The sequence below is a fragment of the Orcinus orca genome, chromosome 17 (assembly GCF_937001465.1).
Source record: "Orcinus orca chromosome 17, mOrcOrc1.1, whole genome shotgun sequence".
NCBI classification, from domain to species: domain Eukaryota; kingdom Metazoa; phylum Chordata; class Mammalia; order Artiodactyla; family Delphinidae; genus Orcinus; species Orcinus orca.
Genome location: NC_064575.1, coordinates 12,624,265 through 12,639,380, shown reverse-complemented (window position 1 = coordinate 12,639,380; position 15,116 = coordinate 12,624,265). Strand labels below are relative to the sequence as shown.

Sequence of the window (15,116 nt, the reverse complement as noted above, 5' to 3'; positions counted from 1 at the left end):
GAAATGAGCCATATTGAGAAAGGTTTTGTGTGTCAGTCCAATCAGTGTGGACTTTATTTTGAAAACACTGGATATATAAATATATTTTTTTATAAAGGAAATGATGCCATCAGGTTGTGGTTAAAACAGTCACCAAAATTCAAGTTCTGTATTTTAAAAGCAGGAAACTTAGAAATAATCAATGGATATAAGGAGAATGAGCCAGGATTACTTGAGCACTAAGGAGAATATATATATTAAAAGGATGAGATATTTAGTATCCATATCCTTACTCAGAGTTCATCTACTACATGGCATTATCTCACATACTCTGTGAAATGATCCATATCAGTGATAAAGGTTGCCTTCCATTTGAGATCCTTTTCAAAGAAAACTTTGCATAGTATATTATTTTTTGTACATTTTGTACAATAATAATGCATTGATTATTTTAAGTACACTTCTGTTTTCTAAGTGCTGCAAAGTTAATTCACTGTAGTTTTAGATCTTTTCAGGGAATACAAATGGTTTTCTATTTCTAATGTTCCTTTTAACTTTAACATCATCTAGATTTACCAAGAAACCAAAGAGAGGAATACAGTACCTCCAAGAACAAGGGATGCTTGGCACTACACCTGAAGATATTGCCCAGTTCTTACATCAGGAGGAAAGATTAGACTCTGTAAGAACACCATGTTATTTCATTCTAACTTTTTCTGTAAAATTCTTTTTTAAGTTAATAATATTATAATATTATTGCCCCTTTAAGATGCCCTCCTAAGTATGTAAAAATAAGCTAGCTATTCTTAATTTTGCTTTTTTATTCTCTATACTCAAAAGAATATCTTGATTTTTTTTTTTAAATAAACACATTTAGTATGTTTAACTTTTAACTTCACTTTTGAAATAGTTAATTAACCCTGTGGTTAAAACCTGTGCATCTTATGGATTTTTTCTGCTTTTTAAAAAATTGGCTGTGTAGGAAATGTAAGTCTCTTAGGATATCAATTTCTGTCTTTTGTTCTTTAGACTCAAGTAGGTGAATTCCTGGGAGATAATGATAAATTTAACAAAGAAGTCATGTATGCATATGTGGACCAACATGACTTTTCAGGAAAGGATTTTGTTTCAGCCCTTCGTATGTTTCTGGAAGGATTCCGTCTTCCAGGGGAAGCTCAGAAAATTGATCGATTGATGGAAAAGTTTGCTGCAAGATACTTAGAATGCAACCAAGGGTAAGCAGGATTCAGACTCAAGTACTTATTGGTTGCTGACTATGTCCAAGACCCTCTTCTGGGGAGCATCGGGTGGTTCATAATCCCCTGCCCCAGGAAACTTAGATTATACACGATCTGGAAGTGATGAGACAATTCCATAAAAAATTATAATATGAGATAGAACATAAATCCTGAAAGAGAGAACTAAAAGTGACATGGGGTTTGAGGTGAGTTATTTAAATGCTAACTGTAAACAGTAAAAGTTTATAACACGAAACATTTATTTTTGCAGACAAACCCTCTTTGCTAGTGCAGATACTGCGTATGTTCTGGCGTATTCAATTATCATGCTCACCACAGACCTTCACAGTCCACAGGTATGTCTTCTTCCAAGCCAGTTTTACAATAAATAGTACAGATTAAATAAATTGTTTTGAATTCAGTAAGTAACAGTTGAAATTTTAATCTTAATTTAGTTAAACCAGTCACCAAATTGGGGTATTTAATTTGGTGTAGTGTACATTTTACAAATGCAGTTTCTGGTAGTAATTCTAATTAGACTTTTAGATATCCATAAAATCTGTATTTGTCTTTCTCATGATTGACAGCTGTATAAAACTTCAGATAAATTTTAATCTAAGAATGTGCTTATAGCTCTTCTGCCTGTGTTTATTACAACATGGAAAAACATCATATAAACCATCTTTTGTTTGTTTGTTTTAACATTTCAAACTTAAATAACAGCATTTAGTATAGCGGGTCCTTCATGTGCTTATCACCCATCTTCCACAGTTGCCAACTTATGGCCAGTCTTGTTCTATTTATATCCCTTTTCTCCCCCAGGTCATTTTGGAGCAAATCTCATGTATCATATCATTTCATCTGTATTTATTTCAGTATATATATCTGAAAGAGAAATACTGTATTTAAACGTAACCACAGTACCATTACACCTAAAAATTAACCATAATTTTAAAATACCAGACATCCAAGAAGTGTTTAAATTTCATTTGCTTCATTAAATTGTAATTCCTTTACTTTAAATATTAAGGAACTGTCACTTGATTTCTGATATTCAATGACAAAAACATTATTTTTAAAGGTTTAGGTATTTTATGCGTAGTTTCCAAAAACTTGAGGAAAATTATAAATAAACCTATTTGCAAGAATTTCTTAATACTTCTTAGGGATAGGCTTCTAATGATATGTATTACTCTTATGATGAGAAATAAACTATATACTTATTACTAATCTGAGATGTATTGGAAAAACTATAAGGTTTAAAACAGCTTATGAGTTTAAAAATTATAAAGTTTTAAGCAGCTTGTGAGTTCCTGTGAAGCTAAGTGGACTGTTAGAAAATTGAACCCATAATTAGGACCCTGTATGATTTATGATGCAGGGCTATATGGACTATAACAAATGATGTCATTTTCAAAGAACACGGGTAACTTTAAAGGAATTCCTTAAAACTAATTCTCCTCATTCCTAGTTGTTTTCAGAGTTAAAATATAGGTTAATTTAACAAGTCATTTATGTTCCTTTTTCACCTAGAATATTTATAGTTAACTAGCATTTATATATAGAGTGAGACAATTTTTTTTTAATTTTTGAAATACATTTAGAACATGTTTAATTTTTTTGTTTATTAATCTTCATCAGTAGTAACAATCGGCTTTAAGTGATTTAAGTACTAAAACTTAATTAGGCACAGCTTAATTTAAGCATATGAGAGTAAAAGTCAAGAGTAAAATGTTCTATAAAAGATAAAGCAGGAGAAGAAAAGTAGGATTATGTTTTACGCTACTTCCAGAATCCCATTGTGGCAGAAGTCTTCTGTTTGAGCAGTGTATTTTCATTTTGTGTATCTGCAATTAATGTAGTCTCTTCTCCAACGTGCTTGGAGCTCCTACCCCTACCTCCCAGCCCAGATCCACAAATATACTTTGCTGCTACTTCAGATTTTCTTCCAGGGCTTGTCTTTGTCTCTCATTGGCACAATGCTAAAACATCATACCATGTTCAAAATTTCCGGTGATGTTAATCTTCTTTTAGCCTCTTATTGGCAGCACTTGTGTGGTCTTTTATGTTGGTATCCCTGGGTCATTGCTTTTTTAATATTCATCAGAACTTCAGGTGAAATGGCTTTCTTTTAATGTTTTTTAAGTGCCATGACTCAAGATAAGTTTTCAAAGTTTTAGTATGTTAGAGCTTTTTTCCCTTGAGTAATAATAAATTACATTTGGAAACTTTTATGGTAATATTTTTACTTTTTTGTAGGAGAAGTGCTCCTCTCACCCTTTCTGACGTACTGGAAAGATGTGTTTGCAGAATAGTCAGAACTAAATAAATGTTTGTATCCCAGTTATATCCTCTGGACATTCTGGTTTCTCTATAGTTAGTTTTGCAAACTTCTGATGACTTACTTGATTGTCATTCTGTGTACCTTCTTGTAAATTTACAGGACACTTATCTTTAGAGGTGCCTTAAATTCTTCATGGAAAGTGGTAGGAATATATTTAATTAAGTAAATGTATCTTCAGAGACATCATATGACTTACAGGTTTTATCCATCTGGGTTTTCAGGGATATAAAGCATAAACACTTTGTCTGTGCTAGTTCCCAAGTTTGGCGACAGGGCTACCATCTTATGTACTACAGATTTGTACTCCAAAGACTTATCAGGGTGTGCAGTAGGATGTTCCTGTTCAGCATACTCTTAAGTAAGGCAAAATGGTCCAAGGATACTTTGCCCAGATCACCTAATATTCAGTTGCCATGATGAGTCAGTGAGATTGCTATCTGATTTTAAATAAATTTCAGCTCTTGTTACTCTTGCATCCGCTGTTATATAAAATCAGTTTTTAAATCATTAGCAAACACATTTATGTTCTTCTGAACTAAGATTTGAATCTTTTCGATAACATAAGTGTCTAATAATTGTCATGGTCCTTTTTTAAAGGACTCTGACTAGAGCTCTTAAACCTTCGGCAAAAGCAAAGAATTTCTTTATTCAGTCTCGCTGTTTTCTTATTACAGATTACTCACGCACTCCTCAGAGCAAGGTGAACTAGTATATTACCAGGATGGGTCTTTCCTACATTGTCCTTATTTTCTGTGACTTCCTTTTTTCATTTTAATGTCTGCTTTGTTGAGTATTTTCCACTTTCTACTCCTCAAAGTATTTATAAATTCTCTTATATGAGTATTTTTCGGAATTATAATGGTTTTTCATTTCTAGGTTAAAAATAAAATGACAAAGGAACAGTACATTAAGATGAATAGAGGTATCAATGACAGTAAAGATCTTCCTGAAGAGTATCTATCAGCCATCTATAATGAAATAGCTGGGAAAAAGATATCAATGAAAGAAACAAAAGAACTAACAATCCCTACAAAATCAAGTAAACAAAGTAAGTGTCCAAATCAACTGAATTCTGATTGTTTCGGAGGAAAACTATGGGTTCTTGAAAGTGTTTTACTTAGAGTAGATCAAGTATTATTGTACTGAAAAGTATTATAATATACAGTTTGCTAATCTGATTGTGTTTTTTCCCGTATCCTGAAGAAAGATAGCACTGACCGGTGATAAATGGAAAGTGCTACATAATATGCATGGATTAGTGTGCATTTAATACACACTTGTCCACTTAGCAGTTAATATCAGCACATATTTGGAGATCAAAAGAGATTGATTGGTTAGGCAACCCCAAGAGTCAGATTTCAGCTCTCATTCTTTCTTACTGCCTCCTTGTTATCTACAAGCAACTTATTTCCATTGGTTCAGCTATCATTACACATAAACAGAAGCTGGAAGTAGGGGTGATTCAAGGAGATGGGGAAGGTTAGGGTCATGGGGGAGCTCGTGAGGGTTGGAACTCACTACTTCAGATGCACCACAAGTTATAGCGCCGTGGCATTCCCAAATCTGACCGGCATCAGGAGCCAGCGGGGGGGCCTAGCCCCATTCTCCACATTCTGTGCGTGTAGATGGTGGTGATTAAATTAGAGCTAAAATCTGACTGCAGGAATGAGGTGAGGGTAGTGGCTCAGTAATATAACATGGAAAGAGAACTCCTGCCTTTCTGAGCAACTTCCACTTGGAAGTGGAATCTCAAGCTTCATCTAAAAGAACAAATTGCAGTAGCAAAATTCTATCAACAGGAGAGAATTGAAAAGGCCTGTGTGATATGTGTATTTCTAGAAGTTGATGAAGAATTAACAGATGAGAGTCGGAGGCTATGGAGATAATGTTAGAAGGAATAGTGGAGTATAAATGGCCTTATCTTTTGGGGAATATAGGGACTGATTCTAAGGAATTTTAATAAGTTCTCCCTCATTTTATAGAAGAGGGAACAAGTGCAGAGAGGTTAGGAAACTTAGAATCATAGAATCTATGAGCTGAGTGCAATGTAAAAACTTTCACTAATTCTCTAGACCTAAAACCCAAAGAGTGGCAAAGCCACGTCTTGAACTCGGCATCCTTGGCTCTTACTGCAGTCCAGCACCAATCAGCAGTTTACCTGGTAGCGTTATTTGCTTCTACTTAAGAAATTAAGTATATTGATCAAGACTTCATTTTCACACCTAAGTAGATGCCAATTACCTGATTTCACTTTCTTCCTCACACCCGTATAGTAACATCTTCATACCCCTCATTCTCTGGCCTCTTCTCCATATGGTGGTAGGAAATCACTGAGCAGTGGGGTATGGGAAGGAGGTGATGGTGTGCTGAAATTCTGAAATCATCCCAAGTGTTAGGGCCACTGTTTTCTTGTCAGCTCAGGAGATCATTCAAGCCTGTGTCATGTGAGGATACCATTGCCTTTTACTAACCTCTCTTCTCTTCTAGACCATGTTTGGGCTGTTTCCCTAGTACTTTCATTGTGACAGATTTGTACCTACTCTCTTCCCTTTTCATAGATTTTCCATGTATCCCTGCCTCCTAGTTCAGGATATTTTTTTCTTTCATTTTTGAAATTCATATAACATAAAATTAACCATTTTGAAGTGAACAATTACTGGTATTTAGTACATTCACAGTGTTGTGTAACTGCCACCTCTGTATAGTTCCAAAACATTTCATCCCCCCAAAATAAAACCACGTATCCGTTAAGCGGTTTTTCCATGTTCCCTGCCTTTCCTCAGCCCCTGGCTGTCACCAGTCTGCTTTCTGCTTCTGTGGATTTATCTACTCTGGATATTTCATCTAAATGGAATCATACATTATGTGACCTTTTGTGTCTGGCTTCTTAGGACTATTTTGAGTTAGTATTCATTGGTAGTACTTATTATTTTATACTAAAACATCAAAATAGCATTCTTAAAGGCTTTACATTTTAAACGCTAATAGTGTTTGTTGTTTCAGATGTAGCCAGTGAAAAACAAAGAAGACTTCTGTATAACTTAGAAATGGAACAGATGGCCAAGACAGCTAAAGCACTCATGGAGGCCGTGAGCCATGTTCAAGCACCTTTCACAAGTGCGACACATTTGGAGCACGTGAGACCTATGTTTAAGGTAAGCGTTACTAAGAACTTGTTTGCAGTGTATATATTTATATATACTGCTGTTCAGCATATTCTTTTATTTTTAATTATTTATTTAATTTTTTTATTTTTTTGGCTGCATTGGGTCCTCATTGCTGTGCGCAGGCTTTCTCTAGTTGCGGCGAGCGGGGGCTACTCTTCGTTGTGGTGTACAGGCTTCTCATTGCAGTGGGTTCTCTTGTTGCGGAGCACGGGCTTTAGGCGCACGGGCTTCAGTAGTTGCAGCACGCGGGCTCAGTAGTTGTGGCTCACGGGTTCTAGAGTGCAGACTCAGTAGTTGTGGCACACGGGCTTAGTTGCTCCATGGCATGTGGGATCTTCCCGGATCAGGGCTCAAACCCGTGTCCCCTGCATTGGCAGGTGGATTCTTAACCACTGCGCCACCAGGGAAGTCCTGTTCAGCATATTCTTAAGTTAAGGAAATACAGTGATATAGCCCATTAGTATACACCCAGAAGTGAAAGCCATATTATTTAGGAGATCGCAAATATAAAATTTTTCTTGAAGAGAATGAGAAAAGGTATGCATGATTAGCAATTAATAGGCGTGTGATCTTAAGAACAGAAAGCTCTTTGGAGAATTAAGCCTTGGCCTGGTTTCCTCTGTGTTCTATTTAGAGCTTTGGAGTTCCCTGAAATCTCAAAGCGATCTTGAGCCTCCTACTCTCTTTCAGTGCTCTGGCCCAGGAACTAAGCTGAGGGTTCTGAGTATTCCTGGGGCCCAGAAAGTAGAGTCAGGAACAAAAGGGAGCTTTCTTATGTTTATAGATCTAGTAAGAATGATTCTTACTGCTTCTTTAAAATTTGATTTCCCATTCAGTCTTCATTTTCCTATTCTTTTTTTCTATCCTTTCTTCAAATTCCAGAAGGAGTAAGCAGTGCATCATAAGGATTGTAGGGAAGTGGAGGGGAGTCCAGTCAAGTTTGAGAAGGAAAAATGGGTTAAGTACATTTCTGTTTGTGACACAGTGTGGTTAGATGGACTGCGGAGGTTGAAGATTATAATTCGAGTTCTCATTCATAACTACATATGTGTATGGGTAGTAAAAGATGACTACAAGGTTTCAGCTCTAAAATTTTACAGTTCTACCCCTACTTCAAGGTCTGTGTGATAGTGACCTTTCTAAAAGTTGATGGAGAGTTACAGGACGCGAGCGGGGATGCTAGGGAGATAACGTTAGAAGGAACAGTGGAGTATAACTGGCCTTCCTTTTGGCATAATGTAGAAAGTGATGTCAAAATATAAGGTATACTTTCTCTTTATTATGAAATAAATTACAAAGCAGATTTTTGTTTTGTTTTGAATAATCTTATACCTTTATTTTGTTTTTCTTTTCAAATGTTTTTGGTAGACGGGAGGTGGAGGATGAAAAAACGAAAAGAATAAGGAACCAGCCATAATTGTACCACTCAGAAAAAATTTCTGTTAATATGTTTACATACTACTTTTTATCTTAAACAGTTGTGATCCTACTGTGTATAGAATTTTGTATCTTGCTGTTTCTCACATAAGTATTTCCCCATATCATTAAAAATTCTTCATAAATAGCTTTTATGATCTATTCTCTGGATTAGTTATCCTTTATTTAAACTAATCCTCTAAGCTAGAATTAAGAACCTTTCCTCTCACTGCCATTTCTACTGTAATTACCGTCTCCAGTTACTTTCATTTCTCACTCTTGTCACTGTAACATCCTCCTGACTAGTATCCTTATGTCTACTTTTGTGCTTCTCGTACCCACTTACAGAGGCCAGAATGTTTAAAATACAAAATGAACTGTCATCTTCTTCCTTAAAGCCATTCACTGACTTTGCAGCTATGATGAAACCTAGCACATCCCAAGGGTCTGTAGACCATGTGTGGTCTAGAGCTCCACCTTCCTTCAACCTCATCGCTAGAGTTCTTGTCTCTTACTGTGCTGCAGCCACACTGGTATTCTTTCCATTTCTAGAATGTCCTAAATTATTTTCTCTTCAGAGCATTCATATAAGCTGTGTCCTTTGTCTAGGATGCCTTTTCCTTCTTTGCCTGAGTAGTTTCTACTTTAAATGTTACTTTCTCAGAGAGTTCTGCCCTGGCCCCTCTAATCTAGATATTAGGTCCCTTTTCATAACATGCTATACTCTTCCTTCATTGTATTTATAACAGTATGTATTTATACATTTATTTATTTTAAAACTGAATGGCTATTTCTTTACTAGACTTTAAGCTCCATGAGGCAAGGGACTCATCTGTTCTGTTGACTTTTCCCAATGTCTAGCACAATTCCTGGCTTGTAGTTAGTGCTCAGTAAATAAGCATTGGCTGAGTAAAGGAATAAATGAGAGATTCCTAGAATGTGATATAATATTAAGGGATGAAAACCTTATTAAGAACCTTTTTACATATCGCCAGATTGTATTCTATAGAGATTTATACATTTGAGGGGACAATTTCACTGTTCTCTGGATGTTATTTAGGTATAATTTGATAAGACAAGTCATTGTCTTTAATTTGCAGTGGGGTTAAACCTTTTGTCACAGGCTCAAGAACCTTATACTTCTCCTTGTATAAAATATTACAAAGGTTTCCAAATAGATGTGCTGTTTCTTCACTTATAATAGGATGTGTAATTTATTACTTTAATGTGGTGCTTTGTATTTTAAAGGTAGTGCACTTCCTATGCTTCCCACAGCATCTCTCTGTAGTGGCAGTCCAGGTATTAAAGGGGAAGAAATGAGGTTCAGAAAAAAAGAGGTTAAATAAGTAACAAGGCTAGGACTGGAAGTTAGTTACTGTGGCTTATATTCCTCTGTTTAGGAATTACACTTGTACTTCTAAACTTTCTGATGTTATAAGCAAAGCTTTGGGTGATTCTGTTTTTCTTAATAGTGCTAAAATTTTTTTAGATCGTTAAAAAATTCCAGTTGTCGTTTCCGTACCACACTGGTATAAACATTTTTCATCTGTATGGCTATACGGATATATAGTTTTGCTTCATTTTGACCTATCAAAAGCAGCGAATACTCTTGTATCAGACATTTCAAAGTTATACACAAACATGCACACACCAGTATATACACATATGATTTGATATGAGGATTTTCAGTAGTCAGAGGTAGCTCTCTTTTTTTGTTTATTTTACATTACAATTTCACAAGGTATTCAGTTCTATTAAAATTTAGTGTTTGTTGGCTTTCATAGTCTGTAATCAAGATGTATTTTATTGAACTGTATTTTAAAATATCGTCCAACTAGGAACCAGAGATCGCTCATGTTTCAAAGTAAAATATTTGACTACCAAAATAAAATAAATAAATAAGGCTAAATGATGTCCACAGAGCAGGCTTAAAGAAAAGAGAGTAATGTAACTGTTACAAGTGGAAAATGGTTAAAAGGATTTTCTTGGAAATAAAATTAGTCCATGAAATATTTCAAGAGACACAGCTTACAGAGGGAGAGGAGTTCTGAAGTCAGGGGTAAAATTAATATAATTTATGAGTATTGACTATTCCCATTTTTCATTAATGTAAATAATTTATAGATGCTGTGCTTAAAATATGCCTAGTGTCCTCTCCCAAATTTATAATTTTGCTCTCCCGCTTATTTAAGCCCAGGCGGCATTATATAGTTTCTCCTTTGTCTAAGAAAGCTTTCCAAGTAACTATGCCAAGAAACTCATTGCTGTTTTTTTCAGAACTTCCTCAAATTGCCTGAAATCTGAGAAATGTTAATATAGTATTATCATAAAGTTTAATTATCACTTGATGTTTGTGATGTATTTCAAATTTTTAATCTTTGTAGTTGGCTTGGACCCCTTTTCTGGCTGCGTTCAGTGTGGGTCTACAAGACTGTGATGATACTGAAGTAGCCTCTCTTTGCCTGGAAGGTATAAGATGTGCAATCAGAATTGCATGCATTTTCAGCATTCAGGTAACAAAGAATTTTGCCTTTGTAGCCAGTCTGGAAAACGTAAATTACTTTTGTCATTACTACAGTTTAAATTATTTCTGGTGTTGAAATTATTAAAAATGAATTTCAAGTTTATAATGGAATTTAACTGTCTTCATGTTTACGTTTCCAAGAAGCTGTGACGGAACAGGGTAGTTCTTTATTGATGTGTCTAAAATTCGTCATAATAACTTTGGTTTGCAGTTTTTTCTCTGTAGAATATTAGCTATGTACAGAGTTTCCTTAAGAGTTTGAATTCCTATATTGCAATTTGAATATCTTATCTGTGTTGCATGTTTTTATTCATTGAATCATATATTTTTCACATTTTATATATATATATAACTTTACCTATCCTAAGAACAAGTTATCTTTAAGAGACCCAAGTATCTAGAACAATTTTTATGAAGACAGTCCCTTCTAGTAATTTATATGCTTTGTCTGATAATAAATTTTAGCCAATGCTTGCCTGCTTTCTTTTTAAAAACCCATTTCACATTTAATTATGAATGTTATAGCTTAAAAAGTAGTCTAGCTGTAGAGAAAAAATGAGCAAATTTATAAATCAGCTTTCTGCTAGTTCAGTCACTTGAAACATAAATGCTCAATGAATTTTTTTTTTACTATATATATGAATTATTGTCACTAAAATCTTGTCTTGATTTGACACCTCCATTGCCTTTCAGTTTTAGAAATTCATCCTTTTCTGCTTCATTCATCTTAAAATTTAAAAAACTACAGTTTGAGGTATTATATGTAATTCATGACTTAGTTAACAACTTACTAAACAAGTAAACAGTTTGTCAGTAGGGAACTAGGGATTACCCTGTTGTGTTTACAACCATGTAAGTTTGCTTTTTCTCTTTTTCATAGCTGGAAAGAGATGCATATGTCCAGGCGCTAGCAAGATTTACCTTACTTACAGTGAGTTCTGGGATTACTGAAATGAAACAGAAGAACATTGACACAATTAAAACACTTATCACAGTGGCTCATACAGATGGAAATTATCTAGGAAATTCATGGCATGAGGTATAAGCACTTCCTTTATTTTCAGCTTTGCAATCTGGTTTATAAAATGATCTCATGCTAAACAGTATATCACTGACATGCTTAAGTGTTTGGGGAGAAAATTAATTTAGTATATTCAGGGTAAGTACATTTAGCTTTTTATAATAATTTATAATGTAGCCTATGTTTAAATCGTGATTGAGTATATTTAAATATTTTTGCGAACATTTGTAACATGGAATTTAAATTTTTTTCCTTTTTGTAATTAAGATTCTGAAGTGCATCAGTCAGTTGGAGCTTGCACAACTTATAGGAACTGGAGTGAAACCTCGGTACATTTCTGGAACAGTGCGAGGCAGAGAAGGATCTCTTACGGGAACAAAAGAGCAGGCTGCTGATGAATTTGTGGGTCTCGGGCTAGGTGAGAAGTTTTTGAATTACTTTTGTGAAGTATCAAAATTTATTTTTAACTTGCTCAATATAAGTAACTTTGTTGTAGCAATAAAACAGAATTAGAGGGATAAGATAAAATGCCCTTTGACTAGCCTTATGAGGGGAAAGCAAGGTGACATTGTAAGTCTTTTTTGCCTGGTCTAGTTTCCAATATTAAGTGACCGTTAGTCATAATCTCACAGTTGGTGGGAGAAAGGTTCAGTTTAAAATTACCAGCTTTTACCTAAAAAAGAATGAAATATTGCCATTTGCAGCAACATGAATGGACTGAGAATATTATATTTAGTGAAGTAAGTCAGACAGAGAAGGACAAATATTATATGATATCACTTACAGGTGGAATCTAAAAGATAATACAAATGAATCTGTATGCAAAACAGAAACAGACTCACAAACGTAGAAAACAAATTTATATTTACCAAAGGGAATAGGGAGGGGGGAAGGGAAAAATTAGGAATATGGGATTAACAGATACAAACTACTGTACATAAAATAGATAAGCAACAGGGATTTACTGCATGGTGCAAGGAACTATATTTAATATTTGTAATAACCTGTAATGGAAAATAATCTGAAAATCTATATAAAAAATTAACCAGCTTTTAAGACTAAGCAGATAACATTTATGAGTGAAGGCTTAAGATGGTAAATAGTTGGGGCAACTGGAGAAAGCATTCATATTCATATTTTTTTAAAGGCGCTGTGCAGACATAACCAAACTCTTAATGCCAGTCTGGAAACTTTCCCATGGTTCCGCATGAACTCAGTATAGCCAGGACCTTCCAGATTTAACCCAGTAGAAAAAAAAGGAAGGTATTAGCAGAAACGGGTACAGAGGAACCAAAGACAATACATTTTTAGTCATAAATGGAAAGGGTTCCACCAGGGAAGAAGCCAAGTTTAGACTGTCTTTCACTTTGAATACTGTACTTCTGGGTTCGAATTCTTCCATATTTCTTCTTTACTGTGTGCAAGTTACTTTAATTCTCTGAGCTTCGGATTCCTCTTTTGCAAACTAATGGTAATATCTACTTACAGAGTTGTCAGGATTAAATAAAAATATATATAAGTGGACTTAGTACAGTGGCTGGTATATTAATTGTTCCTGGATTATTCTTTATCCATCCTCCCTACCTCACTTCCAACCAAGAAATCTAGAGACATGACTTAAAGAGAACAAGAAGGAATAAACCTGAGATCTAAGAATATTTACTATTTACCTTTTTTTTAAAAATAATGTTATTTATTTTTGGCTGCATTGGGCCTTCGTTGCTGCACATGGGCTGTCTCTAGTTGCAGCGAGTAGAGGCTACTCTTTGTTGCCGTGTGCGGGCTTCTCATTGCAGTGGCGTCTCTTGGTGCGGAGCACGGGCTCTAGGTGCATGGGCTTCAGTAATTGCAGCTCGCAGGCTCAGTAGTTGTGGTACGCGGGCCCCAGAGCACACAGGCTTCAGTAGTTGTGGCGTGTGAGCTCTAGAGCACAGCCTCAGTAGTTGTGGCACACAGGCTTAGTTGCTCCAGGGCATGTGGGATCTTCCCACACCAGGGATTGAACCTGTGTCTTCTCCATTGGCAGGTGGATTCTTAACCACTGCACCACTGGGGAAGTCCCACCATTTACCTTTTGAGGCTTTGTACTGTAACATTGTATTTCTGGACATTTCTATCTTTTCATGATTTAGTGATTTCTCTGTTGTTGCTTGCAATAAAAATTCTTAGGAAATTTAGAAGAATTTCAAGCTTGAAAAACAATCCATAGAGAAGGAAGTAAAGACGAGGACCATGTTGTGTGGCTTCAGGTTGGACTGGAACAGTTAGTTCCCAGTGGTAATCCAGCTGTGGCAGCCAGCAGTGCAGCCTGTACCTCACTTGTATCTTAGATTCTGTGATTCTGGGAGGTGTAGGTATAGACCCGATGACTTGGTGAGCCAGCTGCAGGATTTAGAACTGCCTGAGCACCTGCATGGTTGGTGACCTATGTAACCTGGAAGTAACCTGGAAGTCTGACTCAGACATTAGAACTATAATTGTTCCAGCAGGCAGAATGAGATACAAATGAAAAATATTTACAGGCAAGTGAAGTGAATGTGCATTGATTGATTCAGCAGCTTTTGAAAGCTGCTTTTTTTTTTTCCAATAAGTCCTAGGGAGTGGAGGAAAGCCCAACCAAAGATAGTTGAGGTTGCCAGGGCTCAGTTTTGGCAAGTAACAGAAGTAGGTTACACTAAAAATAATATACCAGTGGAATATTTTATCTTCTATCAGTGTTAGTAAAAACAAGAGAAATAATAATTGCTGATAATGCTTAGTGGTATACTTGATAATGAAGTAAAATTAATTTGATCACTGTGCTGCTGTGCTACTTAGGTTGCAAGGAGATGAGAAGAGCTGTCTTCTCCCTTCAGGAAAAGGGAATTTATATTAAAATATACACTTGGAATCTGGAAATGAGATAAAAATTCCAAGCTTCCAAGCCACTCAAGCCACCAGCCATACTCTTCCACCTCTCTTATGCTTTATATAGGCTTCCTCTTGTGTCGTCCACTTCTCTTTTCAGCTTGCTGCGTTCTCCACTCACTGCAAAGTGATCAGGTCTCTCAGATTTTAATCTGTGTCCTAGAGGGAGCCACTATGTTGACGCGGCCCCTGTTGGGCAGAGCCCTCCCTTCAGCTTATCTCAGTGGTTAGTTCCCAGCTCGCCCAGTGTGGCAGATGTCCACCCTTCCAACTGTGCCCTGTCACCTGCTCAGACAAATGCTTTCTTCAGGATGCTGTGGTCAGAACTGAAGCTAGAAGAGGATGTGGTACAGATGACTGAGCTGGTTTAGTCTGTATATAATATGTTTTTTAAGAAATAAATTAATATCCTCCTTTATTAACAGCATCCATACTCCAGATATTCATGTAACCAGGTTAATAGGGCTGAGTGTATGTTTATCTGACTTTTCTTACTGCTGTGATACAAATCTGTACTTTC

General features: G+C 35.8%; 1 protein-coding gene across 4 annotated transcripts in view; it reads left to right on the top strand.

Annotated features, from left to right (window-relative positions):
* Positions 1 to 15,116, top strand: part of ARFGEF1 (ADP ribosylation factor guanine nucleotide exchange factor 1) — a 138,305-nt gene that overhangs the window by 90,370 nt on the left and 32,819 nt on the right. For all 4 annotated transcript variants that reach the window (XM_004274948.3, XM_033437551.2, XM_033437552.2 and 1 more), the window contains 8 exons: positions 550 to 661; positions 1,009 to 1,214; positions 1,489 to 1,573; positions 4,438 to 4,609; positions 6,565 to 6,716; positions 10,529 to 10,657; positions 11,549 to 11,707; positions 11,957 to 12,107. In XM_004274948.3, coding sequence (XP_004274996.1) covers positions 550 to 661; positions 1,009 to 1,214; positions 1,489 to 1,573; positions 4,438 to 4,609; positions 6,565 to 6,716; positions 10,529 to 10,657; positions 11,549 to 11,707; positions 11,957 to 12,107 — 1,166 coding nt within the window. The remainder of the gene's footprint in view (positions 1 to 549; positions 662 to 1,008; positions 1,215 to 1,488; positions 1,574 to 4,437; positions 4,610 to 6,564; positions 6,717 to 10,528; positions 10,658 to 11,548; positions 11,708 to 11,956; positions 12,108 to 15,116) is intronic.